The 26,488-nt window shown below is 50.2% G+C and overlaps 1 protein-coding gene across 2 annotated transcripts; it reads right to left on the bottom strand.

The window, feature by feature from the left end:
* On the bottom strand, positions 1-26,466 carry RRP1B (ribosomal RNA processing 1B). Of its 2 annotated transcripts, none has more exons than XM_018051765.1 (16): positions 26,262-26,466; positions 16,017-16,099; positions 14,498-14,555; positions 13,229-13,314; positions 12,880-12,941; positions 12,419-12,548; positions 11,249-11,313; positions 10,613-10,794; positions 7,579-7,673; positions 6,930-7,027; positions 5,623-5,642; positions 4,910-5,041; positions 3,736-4,400; positions 2,066-2,212; positions 856-919; positions 1-262 (listed from the first exon to the last, which is right to left on the bottom strand). In XM_018051765.1, the coding sequence occupies exons 1-16, from the start codon at positions 26,389-26,391 to the stop codon at positions 69-71; spliced, it is 2,211 nt and encodes a 736-aa protein (XP_017907254.1). In that variant the 5' UTR covers positions 26,392-26,466; the 3' UTR covers positions 1-68. The 2 variants fall into 2 exon arrangements, with proteins under 2 accessions (XP_017907254.1, XP_017907258.1); XM_018051769.1 differs by having other exon boundaries at positions 4,910-5,038.

Raw genomic sequence — 26,488 nt, 5'->3', positions numbered from 1 at the left:
TGCCTTTTAAACGTTATAATTTATAGAACATTCTGTACAAAACAGTCTTTAAAAGAACTCTGACTATCTTAGAAGAAGTCCATAGCCGTTGGCCTTCTCTTTGGTGTGGCGGTCAGCGGCTTCTTGGGGCCCAGAGGGGTGCTGGCTGGCGAGCTGGTGGGGGTCTTCAGCACCCCATGGAGGGGCCTCTGCTCAGGGTTGAAGGCCACTCGGGAGGGGCCCGTGGGACTGACCAAGATGCTCTTGTCTGTCTTCTTGAACTCTGCCTCGGACAAAAGCCAGGCCACAGTTAACAGGGCACGACTCCTCTTGTCTGCCCACCGGCCCCACTGGTGCTGCCCCACCCCTCGCAGGCTCCCACAGGCCCTCAGCCCAGGAGGAGGGGCCGCCAGCGAGGCTCCTGCCCTCAGATGCCTCTCCTCCTCCATGGAAAATGCCCCGAGGCCACCTGGACGGGGCACTGGTGGGCCATAGGGTAGTTATGGAACACGGATGCTTGGTGAACCCCAAGTTTAAACAGTTTCAGGAGGAGCCTTTCCTTCGTGGCAGATTCATTCCTCCTGTTTTCTCTAGCTTTAAAAACCAGTTTCTCAGGTCCCTTCCAGATAGTCCCTCCCCCTCTGCGCACACACACCCTTACTTGTGGTCCCTAAACACAGCCAGGACCTAAACTCATTATGTACTCCTAAAAAGCTTGGTTTCCTCCTTTGAAGAAACAAAACTAATCACACCTGTACTAAAAGCAGTCAGACAATCCCCCCCCAACCCTCCCCGACCCCAGATGGGGTGCCTGGACCAAGGCAGCCATGGTGACAGAGAGACCCACAGACAGACCTAACCCTAACCCACGCTCACCTGCTGTCATGTTCCTGTTCAACCCAAAGGTCACCTTCTTGGAGCTGGACGGGGTTCTGTGTGGCTACAGGAAAAAATGGCAGGGCAAGGAGTAAAAAGACAGTGGCTAAGCCGTCCCCAGAACCCACGGTGTCTCCAGGCATGGCAGTGGCAGGCCAGCCCCACTCTGCAAGGACCGCCTATCCCGGGGTCCTGGGGAGAGGGAGCAGAGTGAGGACGGTTGACCTTGGTCCAGACCCCACAGTTCACCTCATGAGTGGAGCATGGGCGCCCTGTAAGAGACTAGCTTCTGTGGGCGACGGACATGCGTGTCCCAAAGTCCTGTGTCAAGGCCTCCGGAAGGGGACCCATTCTGCATTCTGAGGCACCCTGACAAGCTCCTTCTTAGAACACCATAGTTCTGTCCACCACTTTTGCTTTAACATCACCAACATTTTAGGACAGAAACTTGGCTTGCACAAGTCTTGAGTCACTGAACTAATATCCTCAAGACATCTTAAAAGAACACACAAATATTAACACAGACAGTAGTCACTTTGCTGGTTTAAGAGGGCGCTTGTTAATTTTTCTGGCTATACCATGGGGCATGCAGGATCTTAGTTCCCTCTCCAGGGATCAAACCTGTGCCCCATGCATTGAGAATGAGAGTCGTAACCACTGGGTCACCAGGGAAGTCTCCGAGTGAGTGCTATTTAAATGTTCACTTGTTGTGGGTGCCCTGGCAGGGCCAGCCGAGCACCCAAGCCCACCTTGACGGCTCCACCAGGACCCGTGTCTTCTGGAGGCAGACTGGACGAGCCCAGCAGCCTGGCCTGGCCTTGCTCACTCCGAGGAGCACTCAGCAGAGCCGGCCCTGCTTTCCTGACCTGAGAACAGCCCTGGCCCCCTCCCACCACTGGGGCCCCTCCTACCTCCTCCCCTCATGTCCTGGGCACACCTACAGACCCAGGCTCTACAGAGTTTCTGACTTTCCCCCTCAATGCCTATATGCGTGAATTCGAGGATGACCCCCATGTCCTGCTGATGTACAACAGCATCACCTACTGCACCTCAAGTTCCCTGGCCAAGCCCCTGGTCTGCCTCAGGCCAGCCTGACTCCCTGAACGGGGGCCTGCAGGCCATGGACAGCAGCAGAGGCTAGAGGTTGGCTGCAGACAGGTGGGGGTCTGGGGTGGGACTGTGTAGGGGGATAGCAGTGTGGGGCAAGTACCTGCAGGGTGGGGCCTGGTGAGGCAGCGGTGCTGCCCTTGGCCTTCCTGAAGAACAGGGGCTTCGGGGAGGACACAGCGTCGAACTGTACGAAGTCCTTCTCCGTCCTCAGCTTCTTCTTCAAAGGGCCATGCACCCCACCACTGCCCTGTGTGAGGGGGATGAGATGGGGTCACTCCTACTCATGCGTGTGGGAAGGGAGCAGACAAAACAGAGGACTGACCCACCCACAGGCTCACCCCAGGTCCCTCAACAGCTCGCTTCTGAAGCAGACGTTGCAGAAGCCCCTGCCTCCCTGCGCTGGCTCCGTGTCTGCAGCCAGGGGTCTCCTGTCTTCTCGGCCACAAGAACCCACTTTCACCCATCTACAAACCTGTGCCCATGTCAGAGGGTTTCTGGCTTTCAGAGACTGTGTGCTAAGTTGTAGCTCACTGTCTCATCCCACTGCCCACGGAGAGTCTGCAGAGGTCGGGTGTGAAGCTGTCAGGTTCCGGGGGCCTGGGACAGGCAGGCACAGAACCTTCCCTGGGACTTTACAGTGATACCCGCCCACAGCAGAGCCCGCTCCTGTTCCAGAGCCTCAGGGGTCAGCGAAACCCAAGGTGGCCCCTGTCACACAATGGTTTTGGCAAGTCTCTGGTGTTCCTGACTCAGAAGTTTGCCACCTTCCTCTGGAGGGAACCTGGAGCTGCAGACCTGGGCCAGAATGCTGCCCCTTGTGGAGGAAGACCTCCCCAGACCCTCCAACCATCTCCAAGAGGGGCTGCCAGGGAAAAAAGAAAACTTCTCAGATGTTCTCAGTTAAGGAAGATGAGCAGCAATGACCACTGGGTGATGGGCAGAGGCTGGAGAGCCCGGGGGACGTGACACAGGTGTTCCAGTGTCAGGGAAGGCCTAAGGTGGGAGTGGACTTCCTGGATCCCAGCTGAATGGGTTTCCTGCCCTCAGACCTCCCACTGACCCCTCGGAGGTCCTGCACTGTGAGGCCTGGCACAAGTTGTGCCCGCGTCCTTGCAGGCTCCCTAAAGAAGGCCCTGGGGTCAGAAGTGCTGCAAAAAGCAGGAGCCGTGGGCACGCATGCTAGGCAGGGCAGGAGCTGGCGCTGGGAGGCCCAGGGGATCATGCATCCAGCCGCGCAGGCCGTGAGGACTGCCTCTGCAAGGAGTGGAAGCAGCCCAGGGAGATGACGGCTGCCCTGCATGGGCGCAGCCACACGCATGCATGAGGAGGAGGGTGAGAGCTGCACACCCAGAGTCTGAGCCCTTCTATCTGCTCCAGAGCGCCAAGAGGAGCAAAGCTTCCAGTGAAGAAGAACAGGGCTAAGAGTCTGGGGCTTCTCCTGCCAGTAGAGCCCAGGACTGGCCAGGAGCTGGAGGAACATGAGCTCCGCATGTGATGGGGGCACCCTGCCTGTTCACTCCATGGAGGTGGAGTGCCCACTGGGCCACTGGGGCGATCCCCCAGCCTGATGCTGGCCCTGTCACACCTCTGATCACTGGGGGTGGGGGTGGGAGGGGAGGCACTGAACGCCTCCGAGACAGGTCACTATTTACTCCTTGGTAGGTGTTAGGAGCCATGACGGCTCCTGGTCCAGGGTTTGACTGCCCCCTGCCCTGGGGCCGAGGGGGCGGGGCCCTGACACTCCTGCCTGGGAGCCCCCCTCTGCCTTACCAGGGCCGGGATGAGCTTCATTCCTCTGGGCTCCACCGAGTTTGACATCTCCTTCATTTTCTTCCTCTTTTTCAAAATGGCAGCTTTCTGAGCGCACGAGTCATAAAGGTCAAGGCCGCTGGGCCCTCCACTCTTTTTCTTCAGTTTCCCACCCGGGGGCAGGGAGGTGGGGCAGTCCCTTCTGTCTGCTGGGTTGGCAGGGGGCCCTTCCCTCTGGGGTGGGGGCCAGGCCAGCACAGGCAGGCCACTGCCGTTGACCAGCAGGGCTCCCAGCTCCCGCCTCTTCTTCAGGACAGGGGCACCGCTGGCTGGGGCCGCCTGAGGGGCCACCCCCTCCAGAGATGATGCTGTTGACTCCAGGCCCTCCACCTGGATCCTTGGGCTCCTCTTCCTGGGCCGTTTCCTCTTGTTGTGCGAGGAGGGCAGCTCTGAGCTGCTCTGCTCCCGGGTGCCGGGCATGGCCAAAATTCCCAGCTCAGCCCCACTCTCCTCTGGGGCTCTTTTGGGACTGGCCTCTGGCTCCTGGCTCCCATTCTGTACTGGGCGCATGGCTTCCCCACTGGGCCCTGTGCATTCAGCCTGGAGTTGCTTCTTCTTCTTCTTCCTCCTCTTTTTCTTTGGAATGCCCCCTTTGCTCTCTTCCTTGGCAGGGGAAAACGTGGTTCCTAGAGACACAAGTCAGTCAACAAGTGCCCAGTGCCCAGGGGACCTGCCAGGGTTGGGGGTACCCACAGCATGTCACCAGTCCCCGCCAGGCCCTTCTCTGTGTCCTTGAACCCCACAAGCTTTCTCACTTCCCCATCTCTTCCCCTCCTCAACCATACCCGGAAAACTTCCTGAGGCCTATTTTGATGTAAATAGATATGAAATAGTATTCAGATTCCTACTTATTTTCAGGCCCATATCTGGTAATAAAACAAGTGCCCCGAAGGGCAACGTCCACCTAGGACGTCCACATCCCCACCCTCTTCCTGCATGGGGAGTCCGCTATGCTTCCACTTCAGCAAGGCTGGAGCACGGTCCCCAAACAGCACAACAGCTGGAGAGACACTCTCTATACATCTCGGCCCTTCAGAGTGATGGCTCTCACTCTGCAGTGGCCTGTGTGGATATGAAAGGTGCTCCCTGGGCCACACTGGCCTACTGCGTGCTGACCGAAAGCTCTGCAGCTCACCTTTCCCTCCTGCCATGTCTGTCTTCTCCAGAAGTTTATTCCCTTTCTTCCTATGTGTTCCTTGACTGCAGGTCTGGTCATCTTCGTCAGCAGTGGTATCCTCAGCAAAACTGAGGTGAGAGAGACTGCCTGCTGGACACCAAAGACAACGTCTGGTCAGCTTTCTGAGACAAGCATGGCCCTGCCCCCATGTGGGTAATTTCAACTCTGATTCCTGCTGAGTCCCTTACTGCTTCTCCACCCCCAACCTGAAAAGTTGCTGCTGCCGGAATTATAGACTATGCTCTGCAGGTTTCTTAGCTGAGGTGAGGTCAGGGACTGTAGACCCAGGGTGACAGCCTCTAGAGCTCACCCCACAGGGTTCGGATGTGACGCCTCCACATCTCGGCAAGGCCTGTGGGACCCCCATTTGAAGCACCCCAAATGCACAAGAGGCGGGGGCAGCAGACACACCCACCTGGCTCAAATGTAACCCAGCTTCCAAGGAGCAGTTCCCCTCCCCGACCCCGGGGGGACTGGAGGGAAGGGATGGAGGCCGACTGATCCCAATGAGAGAGACTCTGACATTGACCTTTTTTCTTCAGGAAGGCTCAAGCTGGAATCCGCCTGTTAATCCCCACCAGCCCCACCCCAAGAAGAAGAATGGCGCCCAGCTCCATGGTGCCCATGTTCACTGAGAACATCACCAATTACAATCTTCTGATTTTCCTCACCTTCAGAGAGATCTTGGAATCTGAAAAAGAAAACAACAAAGTTTCCTAAAGAAACTGCATCTTCCTGCCCCCCATAAACACATGCACTAACCTTTTACGATGTAAGATATGCTTTTCCTTAAAATCTTTATGGAGATATATAATCCACATACCAAACAATTCACCCATTTAAAGTGTACAATTCAATGCTCTATTATCAATATATATGTTTTTTCTTTTCCAATTTTCAACATATTTTTTATCAAAGTATAGATGATTTACAATGCTAATTTCTTTTGTATGGCACAGTGACTCAATTATACACATATAAGTTATTTTTCAAATTCTCCTCCATTATGGTGTATTGTAGGATATTGAACACAGTCCTCTGTGCTATAGGTTAGGACCTTGTCATTTTCCACTCACTATGTAAGAAACTAACGTGTAAGTGACACCTGGAGTCTGTGAAGTCACTTTCCTTCCTCTCCTGAAAGGGTGGTAGAGAAGGAAGGAGGTGAGGTAAAGGCCAGAAACCAAGGACAAAACTGCCCTCAAGTATCACACTCATGACATGAGGATCTAAGGCTTTGTCCTGGCACATCCCAATGAGACTGGAGGTGGAAAAGCTTCCACGTCTACTTACATTCCAGTCCCTCTTTGTTACTGAGCGGAGATGGCCAGCAATGTTTTGTTCTACATGACTGTGCTGAGTTAGAACAAGAGCAAGCGTGGAGGCGTGCGCCGGGCGGTGGCAGCGCCAGGGAGCAGAAAGGCTGAGTCTAGCCCCAGGTCTGGCAAATGCAACCCCAGGCGCTGGGTGGCCTCCTTGTACCCCGCTACCTCATCTGTCAAATGGGGCAATCTCAGAAGCTGCCTTGTGGGCTTGCCTGAGTGTGAAATAATCTGTGTAAGTGCCTGGGACAGGGCAGCTCACAGAGCCCAATGGGGCTCAGCTGTCACCTGTCGTCAGTTGCAACAAGCCGCAGGACTTTGTGGTCACACAGGTGACAGAACCACGCTTCCGGCACACTCCCGGGGAGGTGGGGAGGAGGTAGCTGAGCTGCTCTTTGACCCTTGCTGCTACGTCTTGACCTAAAGACCTCCTCCTCCATCTCTACCACATAGCTAGGGGGTGAGTGCAGCTGCCTGGAGAGAGGGGAAATGGAGAGGCAAGAGCCTCTCCAGAACCTTCCAGTGAACGTGTGTGTAAGGTGAAGTGCAGAAGCATTCGAGGTGAGTGGGTGAGAGCTCCTGCCCAGAGTGAAACAGAAGGGCAGGGCTTGAATGCGGAGGACTGCCGGGTGAAACCTTCCTCCCCAGTCACTTACTTCTTGATGAGCTCGGAGAGACGTTTCCTGTTGAAGGGAGGGACGTTTTTCCTGTTGGTCATTTCCAGGAGTCGGTCAGCAACCGCCTTGTAGTCAAACTAGGTGAGAAGAAACGCTACGTGTCTGTTGAAGTACAGCCCCACCTGACCAGGAATCATGGCAACTGGAGACACGCAGCCCAGAGCGCTCCCTGCAGGACGTCCACACAACGTGTCGAAGGCTTGCCCACCAGGCGCCTAATAGCCACTGCCTTCGAAAACTTTCTTCTACTTATTCTTGGGGGAAGCTATTCTTTGTTTTACTTCTTCTTCATGAAAATTTAGGGGGCTGTGTTGTTTTCCAAACTTAACCTAGATGTTCAATTCGTAATTGGTAACACAGTAAACTCCCTTTATTGAAAAAGTACCATCGGGCTGGCTTAATTGTATAGAAGACAACAAATGTCAGTTAAAGCCAAAACGAAGACTGACATCTTTCAAATGCCGTCGTATTTAAATCTGTCTCCAATAAGCTCATTATAAGAAAAGTGACACCAGTGACCCAGAGATTAAAACGAACCTTATGCATTAGTCCTGCGGTTTAATTATCTCTGATCCTAATTCCCCTTTAGTTAGGCAGCTCTCTACAAAGAGAGACAACTGCTACCGACCTGGAGAAGTGGCCCGGTGTCCTCCACACTTCCGCTGCCATCCTGTCCACCTTCCTGGCTGCCCTCCTCTTTTCCAGGGTGACATTTGCCTAGTGCTATCGAGAGACACATCCACAGACACAATTCAGATACATGGCCACGGCTGAGCCAGTGTCCAATTAGGTGTCTTTTGGTATTTTCAACCTCCAGACACTAAAAGACAAAAAAACAAACCTCATACATTTTGCCTTTTAATTACCTCACAGACAGAACTCCCCCCATGAACTGCAGTGGAGGTGGACAGCAAACTTGTGGGACAGGGGCTCGAGCGAGAGGGAGGAGTGGGCGGTCTGTCCCATTTCAGGAAAGCTGGGGCAGTGGTGAACTCCCCACAGCACGACGCTGACCCCCAGGGGCCACCTCAGGAAACACAATGACCTAATGCTAACAGGACTTTTAAAACTTTTTATTTTATATTGGATACAGCCAGTTGACAATGTTGTGACAGTTTCAGGTGGACAGCAAAGGGACTCAGCCATACATACACATATATTCATGCTTCCCCAAAGTCCCCTCCCATCCAGGCGTCCACATAACACTGAGCAGAGTTCCTGGTGTGTACAGTAAGTCCATCCTTCCTTCCTCCCGTTGCTCCTCCCTAAGTGTCCATCAGGAGAGGAACTGATAAAGAAGATGGCATATATACACACAGTGGAATATTACTGAGCCATTAAAAAAATGAAACAATACCAACTGTAGCAACATGGATGACTGAGAGATTGTCATACAGAGTGAAGTCAGTCAGACAGAGAAGGAGAAATATCACATAACATCCCTTCTATGTAGAATCTAAAAAGAAATGACACAAAGAAACCTACAAATCAGAAACAGACTCACAGACTTGGAAAATTCCTGACTGCCAGGGAGAAGAATAGGGGGGAAGGGATAGTTAGGAGTTTGGGATCAACATGTACACATTGCTATATTTAAAACGGATACGGCTTCCCTGGTGGTTCAGTGGTAAAGAATCTGCCTGCCGATGCAGGAGACACAGGTCTGATCCCTGGCCCGGGAAGATCCCACACACCGGGGAGCAACTAAGCCTGTGCACTGCAACTACTGATACTGAGCCTGCACTCTAAAGCCTGGAAGCTGCAACCAAGTCCACGTGCCACACCTGCTGAAGCCTGCACACCCTAGAGCCCATGCTCCGCACCAAGAGGCCACAGCAATGAGAAGCCCGTCACCGAAACTAGGGAGACGCCCCCAGCTGCCGCACCTAGAGAAAAGCCTGAGCAGCAACGAAGATCCAGCACAGCCAAAAAATAAATTATTAAAAAACAAAACAAAACGGATAAACAACAAGTACAGCTAACGTGATTATGGAGAAGCAGATGCACGTTGCTACTGAGATCTCACAAGCTCTCACAGGTGTCCTGTCTCTGGCACGCTCTCAGCTCCTGAGTGGTGTGGCCTCAGGCAAAAGACTGGGCAGGTCCCCCAAGCATTTGATGGAGAACCTGGGAGGACATCTTGGAAGGCGCTTAGGGAAAGGGGGTGCTCTGGTTCAGACAGAAACGTGGCGCCAGGAGAGGTCCAGAGACAACACAAAACGCGCTTGAGGCTGTTCAGCTAATGTCGCCCATGGTGAATTTAAAATGAGAATATCTTTTCTTTCTTAAAGATTTCTTTCCTTACTAAATAATAAAATAACATCATTGTAGAGGACTTAGAAAAACAGACAAAAGCACAAAGGAAAATAAGAGATCAGGCACAATTTTGCTATGCAGGCTAGCTCCTGCCACCTTACATACTCTTCCAGATACACACATACGTGTTTATATACGTCTATGTCTAAGCATAAAAACCAGGCACTTCTCACACAGGGTTCTTGTTATTGTTCAATCACTAAGCTGTGTCCAACTCTTGGCGACCCTCTGGACTGTAGCATGCCAGGCTTCCCTGTCCTTCACTATCTCCAGGAGTTTGCTCAAATTTATGTCCACTGAGTCGGTGATGGCACCCAACCATCTCATCCTCTGCTGCCCTCCGCTTCTCCTCATGCAATCATTCCCAGCATCAGGTGGTCTAAGTATTGGTGATTCAGCATCAGTCCTTCCAATGAATATTCAAGGTTGATTTCCTTTAGGATTGACTGGTTTGATCTCCTTGGCAGTACAAGGGATTTTTAAGAGTCTTCTCCAGCACAACTTGAAAGCAACAATTCTTCGGTGCTCAGCCTTCTTTATGGGTCTACTCTCACATCTGTATGTGAGTACTGAAAAAACCATAGCTTTGACTATATGGACTTCTGTAAGCCAAGTGATACCTCTGCTTTTTAAAAATATTGTCTAGGTTTTTATGTCTCGCTATAAAAAATCCTTCCCTGGCCGTTAATTTTTGAAAGCTTTCCTTTTAAACGACTCCAGGACATTTCAAAGGCATGGGTATATCTTGAACTAGCCCTTCACCTATCGCCAAGGCACTGAGATACTATCAAGCACAGGAAATTCTGACGAGGCTGCAATTTAAATGCCCCATGTGAGTCCCATGGACATTTAACAGTGCTGAGAGCAAGGTGAGTCCATGGTGGGTGTTTACACATCCTAAGGTAAAGAATCCTGGAAGAAGGCGGAGACAGAGAGGAGAGCTACAGACACAAGACTGCATTCCCAACACATCTGTAAACTGGGTCTCTGACAAGGGACCCTGACAAGCATGAAGCCAGATTAAGATTTTTTTTTTAAAGCTGCAACGTCAAAAAACACATAGAACCCAAAACAACAGCAATGGAAATGATAAAACCCTGGAAGAAAGCCTCGTGACCTGGGAGACGCAGAAAAGTGTGTATGTGTATGTGTTTGCCCAGGGTGACCAGGCTCTGGACCGTGCAGGCGTCTTAACACAGCCGTGCTTCCCTCCACGGGTGGTGTCAAGGCAGAGGCCCCTCTGATCGACTCCAGGTGGTAGTCAGTGAGCTGCCAACAAATGCACTGAAAACTGCTCCTGTGACGTGAGTTTTACCTAGGAAAGACCCTTCAAGTAAATTTCTCACCTGCTTTCTTTTTCCTGGCTACTTTTCTCCAGGCCATCTCGTTTGCAGACGCCTCTTCCTCTGAGAGGCCGCCGCCACCCACTTGTGCTTTCTGCTCCTTGGCTGTCTCTTCAGGTGCAAAAGGAGACTGATCTACAATGGCTTCAAAAACACCCCTAGCTATAGTCTGTACCAAAGTCTGGCTGAGGGCGGAAGCACAGCAGAGAGAGCGTGTTAGCGGATGGCCAGGACTCTGTTTCCTCAAGGAGCGCAGGGGGCGAGACGCAGAGCGCCCCACTGCTCGCCCAGTCCAGCCCACCAGGGACCCCTGGGCCAGCGCTGCATTTCTAGCCACACCCTGTGCTGACGCACTGCAGCCACGAGGGGCCATCAATGCTAAGCGCTGTGTGATGGAGTGGTGGGACCTGGGACAGAAGGAACGCAGGTGCAGGAGGGGCGCAGGGCGGCAGAGATTGGTGGAGCCCCTGGGGAACACAGCTGGGAGAGCCCAGCCAGGACTCAGAGCTGACAGGAGTTAGAACTTGGTGCTCCTGAGTGCTGGCTGACCTGTGCGTCATATTTCACCTACAATTTCACCACCAGCCCCCATAAAGAAGTACCAACTGAAGTGGTAAAAGAAACACATGAATCACTTACTCCCTAGTCTTGGCAGCAATCTTGCAGAATGGATCAATAAACTTGAGATTTTGATCTGCCAAAAGCTGTAACAAAGGGAAAAAAAAAAAACCGAGGGGGAAAAAAAAAGAGTCTTTCAGATGTGCCCTTGAAAAAGGAACCACTGGTGTTTTTCAGACAGGTTGAATCAGACCCACACATCTCTCACAATGCCCAAAACGCACTCTGCTAAAAGTCATGGCCACCATCCAAGCATCTTAGCACAGTGGCCAGAGAGGACTGCCCACCCCAACTGCCGGCACTGTTCCGTCCTACATTCCCGACAGACTCCCTCCTCCACGGAGACAGGACACTCCCAGACACCAAGGCAAAGGAATTAGAAAACAACAACATACACTTTCTTTTAATTATGAAACAAAGAAAAAACAAACACATGTTCACTGCAGACACTTGTGAAAAAAAGAAAAGGAAATCACTACTCCTCATCCCCAACTCAGATAATCACTGGCTTGCTAAAAACTGTGTTTCTTTTCTAGACCTGTGTCTTCAACAAGCCATACCATTTGTGTAGCTTTGTCTACCTCTTTTTTCCCCTACTTTTTTTTTGGCCATGCCACATGGCATGCGGGATCTCAGTCCCCTGACTAGGGAGTAATCCCATGTTCCCTGAGGTGGAGGCAAGGAGTCCTAACCACTGGACAGTCAGTCAGGGAAGTTCCTCCATACTGCTATCTATCCATCCATCTCACACAATGCAGCTTTTGGGAATTTAGTTCCCCAACCAGGAAGTGAACTAGTGCCTGCTGCAGTGGAACTTCTAACCACTGGACTGCCAAGAAGTCCCCTGACTTTTAAAAACTCAACCTCATGAATATCTCCTCGTGTTACAGAATTCTTCAGTGGACTATCTAAGTTGTTTTTGATTCTGGGTATCAGACTTCCAGGTACCCTGTTAGCGCACAAATCTTTGTCCACATGACCTACTGCCTGCTTAGGACACATTTCTAGATGAGGAATAACTATGTCAAAGGACAGGCTGACCCATTCATGCTGCTGCCGCCGATTTACCCCTGGGCTCTGCCAACAGCATTTTACCTCCAGCCCACGGAGCACTCAGAGCAGGGCCCAGGCCCTGCCGGTTCAGGGGCACCTTGGCCCCGTGCACTGTGGCAGGGTGCCTGCCCTTCTTACCTCCTTCCCGCCCACTTTGGACAGCTCGTCCAGGTAAATGTCGATGAAGAGAAATTTCACTCCATTTGGAGACCGACTCTCAGGATGCAGGACCTCCTTCATCAGGACGTCGAGGAAAAGCTTGATGCGGCTAAAGGAAAAACACGCACAGCTCTACAACCCCTGCTGCCAACATCCTCTCCATCCCCAGAGAGAATGTGACATTCTTGTGCCCAACTGCTAAACAAGCAATGCACGATGGAGAAAGTTCAACAATCACTGAAATGAGTATAAAGTGTTGTTGTGTATGCTCAGCTCTGCGGGATTTGAAGTTCTTCAGGCATGAGGACGCTGGGCTCTTGGTACTCAGAGTGGAAGGCATGGATCAGGTGACTCAGACTTGTTAACTGAAACACTTAGAAAACCACGCCACTGCCTTAAAAGTTTTAGCCCCCAAATGCTAACCCAGAGGGTTCACCAACCTTTCTTCCCAGCCGTTTCGCTTCAGAACTTCGAAGGACTGCCTCAGGACCAGACGAATCAGCTAGAGACAGATAACTTTTGTTATAAAAAGGAAAGTGACAAACACCCATCAGCTTAGCAGAACGACAGCTACAGCCTGGATCCTCAAAGTGGAAAGTTCCTACACTAACAGATTAGCTTCTAGATCAAACACTGTTAACTAAGGAGCCCCAGACTCTGACAGCTGGAAGAGAGAAAACGGATGTCTCTGAACACGTCCTCTGGTGCCCCCTGCTGGTCACCTTATGACGCACACAGCTGCCTCCCCGACCCCGAGCTGCCCGTCAGGGGCTGTGGCCCCACCCTCACCATGTGGTATTTGTCCAGACGGAGCCTTTCGATGCCTGGCCACTCGCGATTCACAGTCTGCCAGAAGGTCTGGATGAACAAGTGCTCTGCAGGGAACAAGAGGCTCTGAGCGCTCCATTCGCAGGGTGCCGTGTCACCACAGAACAAGAAAGGTCACGAAGGGCAACAGACTAGGATTTCTCAAGGGTTCTTGGGCAGCTAGAAAATCTCGTTGGTAACTAAGAATGCTCGATAATTTTTTATATTTAAATAAAAGCTTATTTTGACAAGAAGTGGTAATATCTTAATGTTTGACTAGAAAGCTCTCCGGAGCATGTTTCATTATCCATTGTAAAGCCATGATTCTGTTAAAAATCAAAAAACGTCCTGAGCCACAGATACTGGTCCTTCTTGCCCAAATACACTGAACAATCAGCCCTAAGCCATCCATCTGATGGCACCTGGGGGACCCATGCAGAGAGTTAGCTTTCTGTTTTCATGTTCAGCGTCAGCTGAGTGAACTTTAATAAAACACTGTTTTTCTCTTCTGAGCCATGAAACCAGCACTTTTAATCCCAAAATGGTTTGTTTTTTGCTTTACTTCCTTTTGCACAATTTTCTCTTGATATATGAAAAGCTACAGTATATTCCATGTACAGAATTTTGATCCTTACGAGTCAGCTGGGAGCCTGCTAAAATCCAGAGAATCACTGAGAGTTAACAAGGCCATTGGATGGTTCTGTTCTGAGGGCTGGGCAAAAGCAGTGAATTCTGCCTTCTCTGCTTCTGTAAGTAATCAAAGCTGAATGTCTCAGAAATATTAATAATTAATTTCTCCCTTTGTTTATTCGTTTTGGTCAAGAGGGGTTACTTTACAGTTAGTTACCAGTGATGACCTGAAATGGCTCTAGTCCCAAGGAGGACAACCAGCATCCAGAGGTAACCATGGCACCACACAGTCACACACAGCTTCTGAGAGCATTAAAGTAACTCAGAATGTGGAAACTCTGGAAGACTGTTATTTTTTTGACTCTTTTGAAACCTCTGAGACGCCGAATGTGATGCCCTTTGTTCACCCTCTCACTGTGTATCTAGGCCTGACACAGGTTCCCCATGGGACGGTCTGTCACCTGACATTCACACTCCCAGTGCCCAGGCTCATGTGACGCTAGCCCCCCGGAAAATGGAAACTTTGAAGGAAGGAGAAGAAACAACATTGAGTAGCTTTCTTAGGCAAGTTACCAAATCTGATGAGCAGGTTTTGAAAGTCACGAAAATATCAGGACTTACGAGCCTCTGAGTTGTTAACAACATGGATGAGTTGGGAAATAGTGTTCGCTAGCTCCTCCTGCAAAGTGGGGTTGGGGAAAAACAGCGGGGTTATTACGTGGAACCATGAGAGGACAGCATCACGGCCTGTGGGAGGGGGTCAGCCCCTCCATTCTCACTGTCACCTCCACTAAGAAGGGTGCATCTGAACACCTGGATTGCATCACACGTGAAATGCTGTTTCAACGGACTATTGTGCCAACTCAACATGCCTTCAGAACTAGGCTGTGTGCTCACACATGCTATGCCTAGGGTGAGTTCAACTGACGCACACAAGAAACATCAGCTCTCAACTCCTGGCTTTCAACATATAACTTGGGTTGAGATTCCATCCGAATTCCCCCAAATAATGGAAACGCAGATGCCAACTGCGACGAGGGGGCGTCGCTGGCAGTGAGATACCGGGACTGTCACTCCATGTGGCTCCAGTTGGCTTGCTGGCCGACAGGCTGCAGCGGCAAGGCAGCAGAAAGCAAAAGAGCCATCCTACTGAGGTGCACAAGCTTGTCTGGGGGAGAACTCAGGCTCTGGGTCTATGAAGAAACCTGCCTCCGGGAGTGTCCACAGAAGAAGAATAATCCTCACCGCTATCATGGGGCCTTCACCTAGACTCAAGTCTTTCTCAGCCATGTTAAACGAACCCCGGACTTGAAAGTGATGTTCCCATTCATCTGTTTCCTTCCTCCACTAAAGCTGTTGGTTGTCACTTTGAATGTAACTTAAAAATATTTTGCTCTGCTGTCCTACTCAAAACATGTTCAGTGGAGTAAAGGCAGGAAATCAAAGTGAGTCACTACAGGGCTCAGGGGAAGCGGAATAGCTGCAGGTAAAAGCCAGACAAGTAAAAACCCACCCTGGCATTTTGTACATCAGGGGGCTTCAAACAGCACCCCCAAAGCTGACCCTCTCCTGCTACAAAGACAGGCCTGTTTCACACACCAGAAAAGAGCTCTTCAAGAGCTTAAACCACTTTCTCTGATAGTTCTGGCGGCAGGGCTTGGTGTGCTCGGCAGACAGGGGTTCAGGTGAGTGCACACACCTGGGCAGGTCTCCACTGCCATTGTGATGAGACCATCAGCTCCAGGATCACTGCTCATTCTACAAAGACTCTGCCCCACTTAACTGTGGCAGAGCTGGGCCCAGAGCCGGGTAGCTCTTAGACTAGCGTTTTGCTATTTTTGACCACAAATAATAAAGGAGGAAACAGAAACTTTATAATGTAAAACCTACCATGGAACCTATGAAACTGTGACAGAGAAATAACAAATCTAATTTATGTGTCTTTGTTTGTCTTTGAAAAGATTTCACTTCAATGCCTGCACCCCTTTCTCTATGGACAAGTGGTGGGAAAGTGAACCTTTGAAGCAATGGTTTTCCATCTGTTTCCGTACATCAGGGATGGATACAGCATAAAACGGGCGGGTCTCTCATTCACCGGTGCCCCGCGTCCAGCAACATGACACAGGGAACTGTAGGTTACCTGCAGAAGTGGTTCATTCTGCACCCACATGCAATAGAACAGCCCTTTCCAGATTTTTAGAAGTTCTTCTTGGCTGAAACCTCCTAAAAGGCAAAAGACCAGAAAAGTCTTATTTCAGAACCTACACGTTTCCTCCTTAAGTTTAGAGCTGCCACGGAAGCAGTGAGAGTAATACTGAATACATTTCCACTTTTACTTGTAAATGTCTTTTTTATTTGAAGCATACATTTTCTTGCTGTTACAAAACAAAGACATAAATGCTTTAGTTTTGTCAGCTATGGGGCAGGGCGGTGGCGGTCGAGTGTTCTCACGATCTGAGTAGCATAGGAAAGCAAATGTCATCCACACACAGAATTAACTAATTTAGTTCACGAGTCATTTAGGAGTTCCCTCAAGTGGTCCTCTGCCTGAAATTAGCACCTCCCCCCCCCCCAGTCCCCACCCACCGGCAACACCACCATTGTCACTGGTCTAGCCAAGTTAGACCGAAAATCCTGCAGATGGTCTGCCCAAGTCCTTACAACAGGCCCAGGGGAACAGGCCAAGCTTTGGGATATTTCAGCAAAGATGACTTTTTTGGGCTCTTGGCTGGGCTGGACCTTGACCCCTTCTTCCCCGCTTACGGTTTTCACCTACCAGGTACGTGCAGTTTTAAGTGGCATCATCCAGGTCAGCCTTGTTCTCATTATTCCAGCCTGCCTTTCCGTCTGAACCCCCTACAGCCAAGCCACAAGTTGTACACAGACTCTTGCCTCCTGGGTCGACCCTGCTGCTGCTGCCTAGTCACTTCAGTCGTGTCCGACTCTGTGCGACCCCACAGATGGCAGCCCACCAGGCTCCCCCGTCCCTGGGATTCTCCAAGCAAGAACACTGGAGTGGGTCGACCCTAGGCATCACCGAATGACTGCGGAGTAACCTAAGGACTCACAAGATCAGGTAAGTGCACATTCCTGAAGTCTCCAAGCATGCGGAGGACAGACAGAACCCTCAAGCCTGATGCCCGTTACAGTGGTCTTTATAATCCTTCACTAGAAGGGCCTGGGAAGAACCTTGTGGTGCAGCAAAGGACAGATGCTGTGAATATAAATAAGTACGTATTTAGAATCAACGTGATCTCAGGACTCTACAGGATTAGTTCTGAGTGATAAAGAGGTCCCTTCTTGACAGAATGAGTTTTACTTATTTTATTCGGAGGAAGCTGAAGAGCTGTATAAGGTACTGATCTCCAGGTTACTAAAGACCTTTCCCATGCCAACAATTCATCACAGTGCATTTTGATTCTTTGCGATAGGCTCTCATTTGCCAGAAACTATAGTGAAATTGGCTTATTAAAGTGCCTTTCCTTTAGGGGTCAAGCAAACTGGTTTTCCTTAACCTGCCTGTTACAAATAAGACATACCTCTTCCCACTGAGGACACAACTACATGTGAGTGGTGGATTCCACCAGAGCACACCGACTTAGTCACGACTGCAGTACCTCTGGCGTGGTCTCCTGTGTTTACATCCAACCATATTCAAACTAATGAATCATGGATCTATCTGGGCAGGGTCATCAGTTCAGTTCAGTCGCTCAGTTGTGTCCGACTCTTTGCAACCCCACGAATCGCAGCACGCCAGGCCTCCCTGTCCATCACCATCTCCCGGAGCTCACTCAGACTCATGTCCATCGAGTCCGTGATGCCATCCAGCCATCTCATCCTCGGTCGTCCCCTTCTCCTGCCCCCAATCCCTCCCAGCATCAGAGTCTTTTCCAATGAGTCAACTCTTTGCATGAGGTGGCCAAAGTACTGGAGTTTCAGCTTTAGCATCATTCCTTCCAAAGAAATCCCAGGGCTGATCTCCTTCAGAATGGACTGGTTGGATCTCCTTGCAGTCCAAGGGATTCTCAAGAGTCTTCTCCACCACCACAGTTCAAACGCATCAATTCTTCAGCGCTCAGCCTTCTTCACAGTCCAACTCTCACATCCATACGTAACCACTGGGAAAACCATAACCTTGACTAGATGGACCTTAGTCAGCAAAGTAATGTCTCTGCTTTTGAATATGCTATCTGGGTTGCTCATAACTTTTCTTCCAAGGAGTAAGCGTCTTTTAATTTCATGGCTGCAGTCACCATCTGAAGTGATTTTGGAGTCCAAAAAATAATGTCTGACACTGTTTCTACTGTTTCCCCATCTATTTCCTATGAAGTGATGGGTCCAGATGCCATGATCTTTGCTTTCTGAACGTTCAGATTTAAGCCAACTTTTTCACTCTCCTCTTTTACTTTCATCAAGAGGCTTTTTAGCTCCTCCTCACTTTCTGCCATAAGGGTGGTGTCATCTGCATATCTGAGGTTATTGATATTTCTCCCGGCAATCTTGATTCCAGCTTGTGTTTCTTCCAGTCCAGCGTTTCTCATGATGTACTCTGCATAGAAGTTAAATAAGCAGGGTGATGATATACAGCCTTGACGTACTCCTTTTCCTATTTGGAACCAGTCTGTTGTTCCATGTCCAGTTCTAACTGTTGCTTCCTGACCTGAATACAGATTTCTCAAGAGGCAGGTCAGGTGGTCTGGTATTCCCATCTCTTTCAGAATTTTCCATAGTTGATTGTGATCCACACAGTCAAAGGCTTTGGCATAGTTAATAAAGCAGAAATAGATGTTTTTCTGGAACTCTCTTGCTTTTTCCATGATCCAGCAGACGTTGGCAATTTGCTCTCTGGTTCCTCTGCCTTTTCTAAAACCAGCTTGAACATCAGGGAGTTTACGGTTCATGTATTGCTGAAGCCTGGCTTGGAGAATTTTGAGCATTACTTTACTAGCATGTGAGATGAGTGCAATTGTGCAGTAGTTTGAGCATTGCCTTTCTTTGGGATTGGAATGAAAACTGACCTTTTCCAGTGCTGCGGCCACTGCTGAGTTTTCCAAATTTGCTGGCATATTGAGTGCAGCACTTTCACAGCATCATCTTTCAGGATTTGAAACAGCTCAACTGGAATTCCATCACCTCCACTAGCTTTGTTCGTAGTGATGCTTTCTAAGGCCCACTTGACTTCACATTCCAGGATGTCTGGCTCTAGATGAGTGATCACATCATCATGACTATCTGGGTCGTGAAGATCTTTTTTTGTACAGTTCTTCCAGGTATTCTTGCCACCTCTTCTTAATATCTTCTGCTTCTGTTAGGTCCAGACCATTTCTGTCCTTTATCGAGCCCATCTTTGCATGAAATGTTCCCTTGGCATCTCTAATTTTCTTGAAGAGATCTCTAGTCTTTCCCATTCTATTCTTTTCCTCTATTTCTTTGCACTGATTGCTGAAGAAGGCTTTCTTATCTCTTCTTGCTATTCTTTGGAACTCTGCATTCAGATGCTTATATCTTTCCTTTTCTCCTTTGCTTTTCGCCTCTCTTCTTTTCATAACTATTTGTAAGCCCTCCCCAGACAGCCATTTTGCTTTTTTGCATTTCTTTTCCATGGGGATGGTCTTGATCCCTGTCTCCTGTACAATGTCATGAACCTCATTCCATAGTTCATCAGGTACTCTGTCTATCAGATCTAGACCCTTAAATCTATTTCTCATTTCCACTGTATAATCATAAGGGATTTGATTTAGGTCATACCTGAATGGTCTAGCGGTTTTCCCTACTTTCTTCAATTTAAGTCTGAATTTGGCAATAAGGAGTTCATGATCTGAGCCACAGTCAGCTCCCAGTCTTGTTTTTGCTGACTGTATAGAGCTTCTCCATCTTTGGCTGCAAAGACTATAATCAATCTGATTTCAGTGTTGACCATCTGGTGATGTCCACATATGTGTAGAGTCTTCTCTTGTGTTGTTGAAGAGGGTGTTTGCTATGACCAGTGCATTTTCTTGGCAAAACTCTATTAGTCTTTGCCCTGCTTCATTCTGCATCCCAAGGCCAAATTTGCCTGTTACTCCAGGTGTTTCTTGACTTCCTACTTTTGCATTCCATCCCCCTATAATGAAAAGGACATCTTTTTTGGGTTGACCATGATGGCTACTCCATTTCTTCTGAGGGATCCCTGCCCGCAGTAGTAGGTGTAATGGTCATCTGAGTTAAATTCACCCATTCCAGCGGCTGTGCTTTGCTGGAGCAGCCGTGAAGAGATACCCCACGCCAAGGTAAGAGAAAACCAAGTAAGATGGTAAGTGTTGCAACAGGGCATCAGAGGGCAGACACACTGAAGCCATACTCACAGAAAACTAGTCAATCTTATCACACTAGGACCACAGCCTTGTCTAACTCAATGAAACCAAGCCATGCCTACGGGGCAACCCAAGATGGGCGGGTCATGGTGGAGAGGTCTGACAGAATGTGGTCCACTGGAGAAGGGAATGGCAAGCCACTTCAGTATTCTTGCCTTGAGAACCCCATGAACAGTATGAAAAGGCAAAATGACAGGATACCAAAAGTGGGCAGGGTCATCAATGGCATTGAAACAGCAGATGAAAGGCTAGTGACGGGTTTCACAGTGCATGTGTCAGACCAACACCACCAAGCCTATTGGATGCCCCACATGATGCAGCTGGAAGAACACAGAACTGCTTGGTAAGTATTCTCACAAAAACAAAAAACTGAACCTTCACTGCTTCAAATGTTAACTTTTAATACCAGTTTGCAGGAACTATAGAAGACAGAAAAACAAATTAAATGAGACCATGGGATGCAATCAGCAAAACCCCAAATGGGGGTGGGGTCTCGATAGGACAAATGACCCAGTTCTTCCAACAAATAAGCTCAAGGAAAAGAAAAGCCGGGTAAGAACTGTTAGAATTGAAGAGTCCCTGTAGACGTGACAACCAAATGCTATGGGTGGGTTTCATGTGGATTCTGATTTGTCATTAAGAGTGTATGAAATGATGGGAATGTACAAGATTGATATTTCATATTAAGCAAACATTTCTTAAAGGTGTGACAATGTGGTTACATTAGCATGGTCCGTATCTCAGAGGTACACACTTAGGTATCAGGAGGTGCAATGAGACACCAGGGGTTTGCTTCCCAAGAATCTCGTGGGAAGGAGGAAATGGGCCGATCAGATGACCTGGCCAGGTAATTAATAAATACTGAAGCAAAGTACTTGTATTTGAAATACGTTTGAAATATTTCTTAAAGAAAAGGGAAAAAAAGAACTGCATGAGAGTATCAAAATGAAAATGTTATCATGGGCTGTCCCCCCCCCCCTTTTTTTTTACTGTTTAGAAAAACTCATCATAATGAAACTTGAAAGGCACGAACACTGATAAAATAGGACTTAAACAACACCAGTTCCTGCACGAAGCTTGGGACTGGGCATCCTTGTTTCCGCTCGGCAGCTTCACTGTCTGCCCCCCTCCAGAGCTGCCCCCTTTCAAGGCAGGGCCTGGGAGGAGGGCAGGAGTCCCAGGGGCAGGGTGCTGGTGTGAGAATGGACAGAAGATCCCCTCTCGTGGTTCTCAGGAAGCACTCTCTTTACTCCCAGGAGACCTGAAGAGAAGACGAAGTTTGGAGCTGGCCACATGCCCGGGAGCCTGTCTAGAATGGGAGAACCTGGGGGCACAGAGCCGCCTGGAGAGGAGCAGGGCTCTGGCGACACCAGCGGAGCCCCAGCACGAAGCTGAGATTTGGTTTCTTCCCTGAAAACTAGTGGGGCCTGGACATCCTGTCAGGTTTCTACTGAAAAAGAATCCTAAGCAGTAAGAACACGTTTCTACTGCAAGAAAAATCAGACACTCTATCAAAGCATACACTGCTGTTGCGGCTAAGTCGCTTCAGTCGTGTCCGACTCTGTGCGACCCCAGAGACAGCAGCTCACCAGGCTCCCCTGTCCCCAGGATTCTCCAGGCAAGAACACTGGAGTGGGTTGCCATTTCCTTCTCCAATGCATGAAAGTGAAAAGTGAAAGTGACGTTGCTCAGTCGTGTCCGACTCCCAGCAACTCCATGGACTGCAGCCTACCAGGCTCCTCCGTCCATGGGATTTTCCAGGCAAGAGTACTGGAGTGGGGTGCCATTGCCTTCTCTGAAGCATACACTAGAGAGTCCTTATTCACTGCCTCCTGAAGCCAGTCCCTTCCTAGAGGGCCCTGCTCCTGGTCTGGTGGCATCTTTCTTGTGCACGGTTTTGCAACAATCATGTGTGACGCAGAAACATACTGCTGCGTGTGCGCAAGGCTCAGAAGCCTTTTCACTTAAAAAGGGCACAATGTGGGTTCCTCTCCGGGTGCTTTTTCCAGGAGAGCAGCGGTTCACGGGCAGCTAGCACCTCCGGGTAACCCACCTGTGCTGGCGAGGATGCGCTGGAGACCTTAGCGAGGGAAAACAAGAGATATCCACAGAACAACCCGGGAGAGCAGATCGTGGAGTGCGGGTAGGAAAGCGAGCTGGGAGTGAAAACAGGTTCTGACTTCCATCCTATGTGAAGTGACCAAGGACAGGGAGGCCCCATGCTGCTCCTTACCGGTTGGGCCCTCCTGGAAAGACCTGTTACACACGTGAGGCTCACACTTGGGGTCAAGACTGAGTGCACAAGTGGGAGGCATGTGGCAGTCACACATTGCTGTCCCACATCCTCCACCACAGCCTAGTAGGCACAGCTCCCTTTAAAAACACCTGTTCCCAGTACAGGTATAGAAGTCCTTCGTCTTCGCTCAGGAACTTAACTGGGAAAAATAAGGCACCAATCTTTGAAGTACTTAAAGCCAAACAGAATGCTTGCCATCTGATGTGTCTTAGTGCTCTGCAGGTGAAGGACAACGTACCCTCGTCACGTCACCCACACACAAACTGTCACAAGGTGGATTTTAAAAGCAGACTCATCCCACAGCTGCTTCTGGATTGGTCTCTTCTGGGGGTTGAGCTTCTTAAACTTAATGCAACTATGTTTCTAACAACAATACAGGTTTCAGTTCAGTTCAGTTCAGTCCCTCAGTCCTGTCTGACTCTTTTACTTCAAAATGAATGAGATACACATCAAAGTGAGACTTGGACACAGAAAATCCAACAGCTCCTCTCATGGGGAGATCAGCCCAGGAGCCTGCTGAGCCCCTAACACTCGACCCACATCTGTGCGGGAACAGCCTCAGCTCCAGTCAATAACGCTGGACCCCACATCCGTGTAGAAATAACCTCAGCTCCAGTCATTCTATTAAGCTCTGGGCCGAGAGACCCCAACCCTGCCCAGTGTGAAGATGTACTCATTCCCTCATCACTGCCACTGACTCTAAGACACCAGGAACCACAAGATGCACTGTTTTTTTACATGCCACCAAAAGAGAAAGCAGAAATGCAACCAAACTGTCACATGTTGATTTTAAAACGTATTCCACTCTTAGAGGTTAAATGCTGAGTGAAAGTGAAAGTCGCTCTGTCGAGTCCGACTGTTTGTGACCCCGTGGACTATATAGTCCATGGAATTCTCCAGGCCAGAATACTGGAGTGGGTAGCCTTTCCTTTCTCCAAGGGATCGTCCCAACCCAGGGATCGAACCCAAGTTTCCTGCATTGCAGGTGGATTCTTCACCAGCTGAGCCACAGGGAAGCGCTAAAGGCTGAGAGTTGCAGATAAAAAGAGGCAGAGATATTTATTCTGTTCACAGCTGCATTCCCAGCACCAAAAGCCGTGACCCAAACAGCAACAGCACACCTACAGTGGGCACCCAATGGGTGTGCGAACACACGAGTGAGTGAACAGGGACAAGTGAGCTCTTGTGAGCAAAACTGCGGTTATTCCACGGCTGTGAATGATCAACACTTAAAGCGGGTACAGCAACACTTAGTTGCTTTAAGCTCTACAAAGATTTTCAATTTGTTTTCAAACTAAGTTGCTAATGGACAGCAGAGTGACACCTCAGACTCTCTTTTCTATGCCTGAGACAAGACACAACTGACCGGATTAGTGAGGTTCCACCATCAGGCCAAGTTATTTCCGAAAGTGTGTTTCTATTCCAACAGGCACAGCTGTGGCAGAGACTATGTCCATTCTGTCCCGTCACCCGTCTAGATGTGCACTTTACTGTCATTTTTCTGAAGGCCTGCTACACTCCCTGCATTGTGAGGAGCATAGGACAAGTAACTTAGACCACACCCGGGGCACACCCGGGGCACTGCATGCCCCTGGGCATCCTGCCCTGGGACCACCCTGACGTTTCAGACCCTGAGCCTGTTCACCAAAGGGGTTTGAACACCAGGCTCTGTCTGGTCGCCTCAACCCGTAGGCGCTGCATCTGGTCCTTCTGTTCTGTACTCAGGCTGGCCCTCGTGTGTCTGGATGCACGCCCACTTCCAGCTAGGAAAACAGATGGAAGTTTACAGTGTTTTCGGGAGACGGTGACACACCGACTGATAATTAAGAAGCAGGGCAGCTAAGTGCCACAACAGAGACACATAGGGTATCCCGGGATCCTTGCGGGGCAGGTGAGACAGAAGGCATTCTGGAGCAAGTGATGCTGAACTGAGTACTGGGAGTTGGAGAAGTGCGGGGATCTTTTCAGAGAATGGGAGACGTGAAGGCAGAGGTGAGAATCGGTGTACTGAACACCAGGAACCAGTGTGGAGCAGTCACATGGGGAAGAGGGGATGAGGTGTGGAGAGAAAGGCAGAACAGACTGTGGTCCACAGACCTGGGACTCTGACCTGTCCAGCTGTTTTAAGATGATGAGCCAGGCTGGTTCCAGAGCAGGGGGTTCACTGGGGGCAACTGGAGTTTAGATGAGCGAGGAAGCAAGCAACTACAGAAGTCTAGATGAGACAGCGGGTGGGCGGGGGCGGGGGGGTGCTCCAGGCAGGGGAGAGTAGTTCAGGAAATGAGACAGCTGAGACCAGAGGACACTGGATGCAGGGTGGGGGAGAGGATGCCAGCTAGAGTCTGGGTGGGGAGGGGAACTAGCATCCAAAATGAAAGAGCAGGGGCAGCACAAGAGGTTTGGTGGTTGGGGGGCGGGAAGAAAAATGAATCACTTTTGGACATTCTGGTCTGAGGACACACAGGTAGACACTGCCAGGTGAGTAGGGCATATCTGAGCTGAAAGCAGCAAAGATCTGGGTTAGAAGACCAGGCTTAGAAATCTCCAGCATATATGGGATGAGTAAATTAAATCTGCTGGGGAGACCCTGAACAGAGTCAAAGTCTTTCTAACAGACTTCCCATGAAGCGATACTTTGTTTCCCCTGGGTAGTCTCTTGTGGTTTCTCCTTAAAATAAAACATTAACTAAGGAGGTCAGCACAAGGAGAGATAACATCAATTCTTTGAAAAAGGCTCTATGTACCAGAACTAACAATAAAAAAAATCAGACTTATCTTGTATGCTCAGCCGCTCAGTCACGTCTGAGACTTTTGGGATTCCATGGGCTGTAGCCCGCCAGGCTCCTCTGTCCATGGGATTCTCCAGGCATGAATACTTGAGTGAGTTGCAATGCCTTTCTCCAGGAGGGTCTTCCTGACCCAGGGACCGAACCCAGGTCCCCCACTTAACGTCTGAGCCACCAGGGAAGCCCAGACTTATCTTAGTGCCATACAAACCTCCACTGCACACTGTAGCTCATTCTTTCAGGAGTTTACAGATCAGTTAATGAAATCCTTCAACGGTACCCACTGCTGTTTAAACCCAAATCACAAAGCCCGATGTGACTTGGCCGCTGCCTACTTGTTCAACTTCACCTTCCCTCACCCTCCCTCACTAACCTCGCACTGCTAGCCCGCCTCCTCTCCGACCTGCTGAACGTCAACGGCCGATGTAGAGGATGGTTTTCGTTTCCGTTACTTTGCTTAAAGGAGCTCTGTTTCAGGTATAAATTCCTCCCTAGACTTCCCGGGGCAACTCCCTCCAGGGTAGGGATTCTGTCTTCTCTTTTGCAATCCCAACTCCTAAACGTGTTGGTCAAGTGAAGGCGTGACTCAAAGAAGAGCGCACCAGAATCTATCAGGTGAGCCCAATGATCCGGCGTCCAGGCTCGGGGTTGGACAGAACGGGTCTACCCTAAGCTTCATCACCCACTGTGACTTTCAGCAGACCACCCGACATTGTCGGCCACAGCCCCTCAACCTTAGAACAGGACGAGACCCAGCAGAAAGCGGACACAAAAGCACACGCGGGAGTGCGACTCAGTGCCACACGCTCTCCCCGCTCCGCCCGCGGCTCCCCCGGCCCGTCCCCTGTGACGCACCTCCCGACCGGGCCCCCTTCCCACAACCCCCAGCCCGGCCCACCCCGGGCTCCCACGCCCGGCCGCCATGTGCGCGGCGGACCGCCGGCGCCCACCTGTCTCCTTCTGCGTCTTCACGCTGATGTACTGGCGCAGCTTCTTCACCGCCCGGTCCCGGATGCCCTTCTCGTGGGACGCCAGCCGCTGAGCGAACTGTATCTCGGCCGGCTGCATGGCGGGGGCCATCGTGTCCGTTGGAGCATCCCCCGCCACAGCCCGCCGCCACAGAGCGCCCGCCGCCTCGCCGCCCCGGTCGCGACTGCGCAGAAGGCTGTGGCGCGTG

This window comes from Capra hircus, chromosome 1 (assembly GCF_001704415.2).
Source record: "Capra hircus breed San Clemente chromosome 1, ASM170441v1, whole genome shotgun sequence".
NCBI classification, from domain to species: Eukaryota; Metazoa; Chordata; class Mammalia; order Artiodactyla; family Bovidae; genus Capra; species Capra hircus.
The sequence above is the reverse complement of the archived record's forward strand: the minus strand, read 5'-3'. Positions and strand labels throughout refer to the sequence as shown.

What these genes read in the sequence shown, in the direction of transcription:
- RRP1B (XM_018051765.1), bottom strand. Translation starts at nt 26,391, where the DNA reads ATGGCCCCCGCCATGCAGCCGGCCGAGATACAGTTCGCTCAGCGGCTG. An exon ending in CGAAACGGCTGGGAAGAAAG is followed by an intron (nt 12,549 to 12,879) that starts GTTGGTGAACCC and finishes TTTTTCCTTTAG; the next exon opens with CCGCATCAAGCTTTTCCTCG. An exon ending in TGAAGCTCATCCCGGCCCTG is followed by an intron (nt 2,213 to 3,735) that starts GTAAGGCAGAGG and finishes CCCCTCACACAG; the next exon opens with GGCAGTGGTGGGGTGCATGG.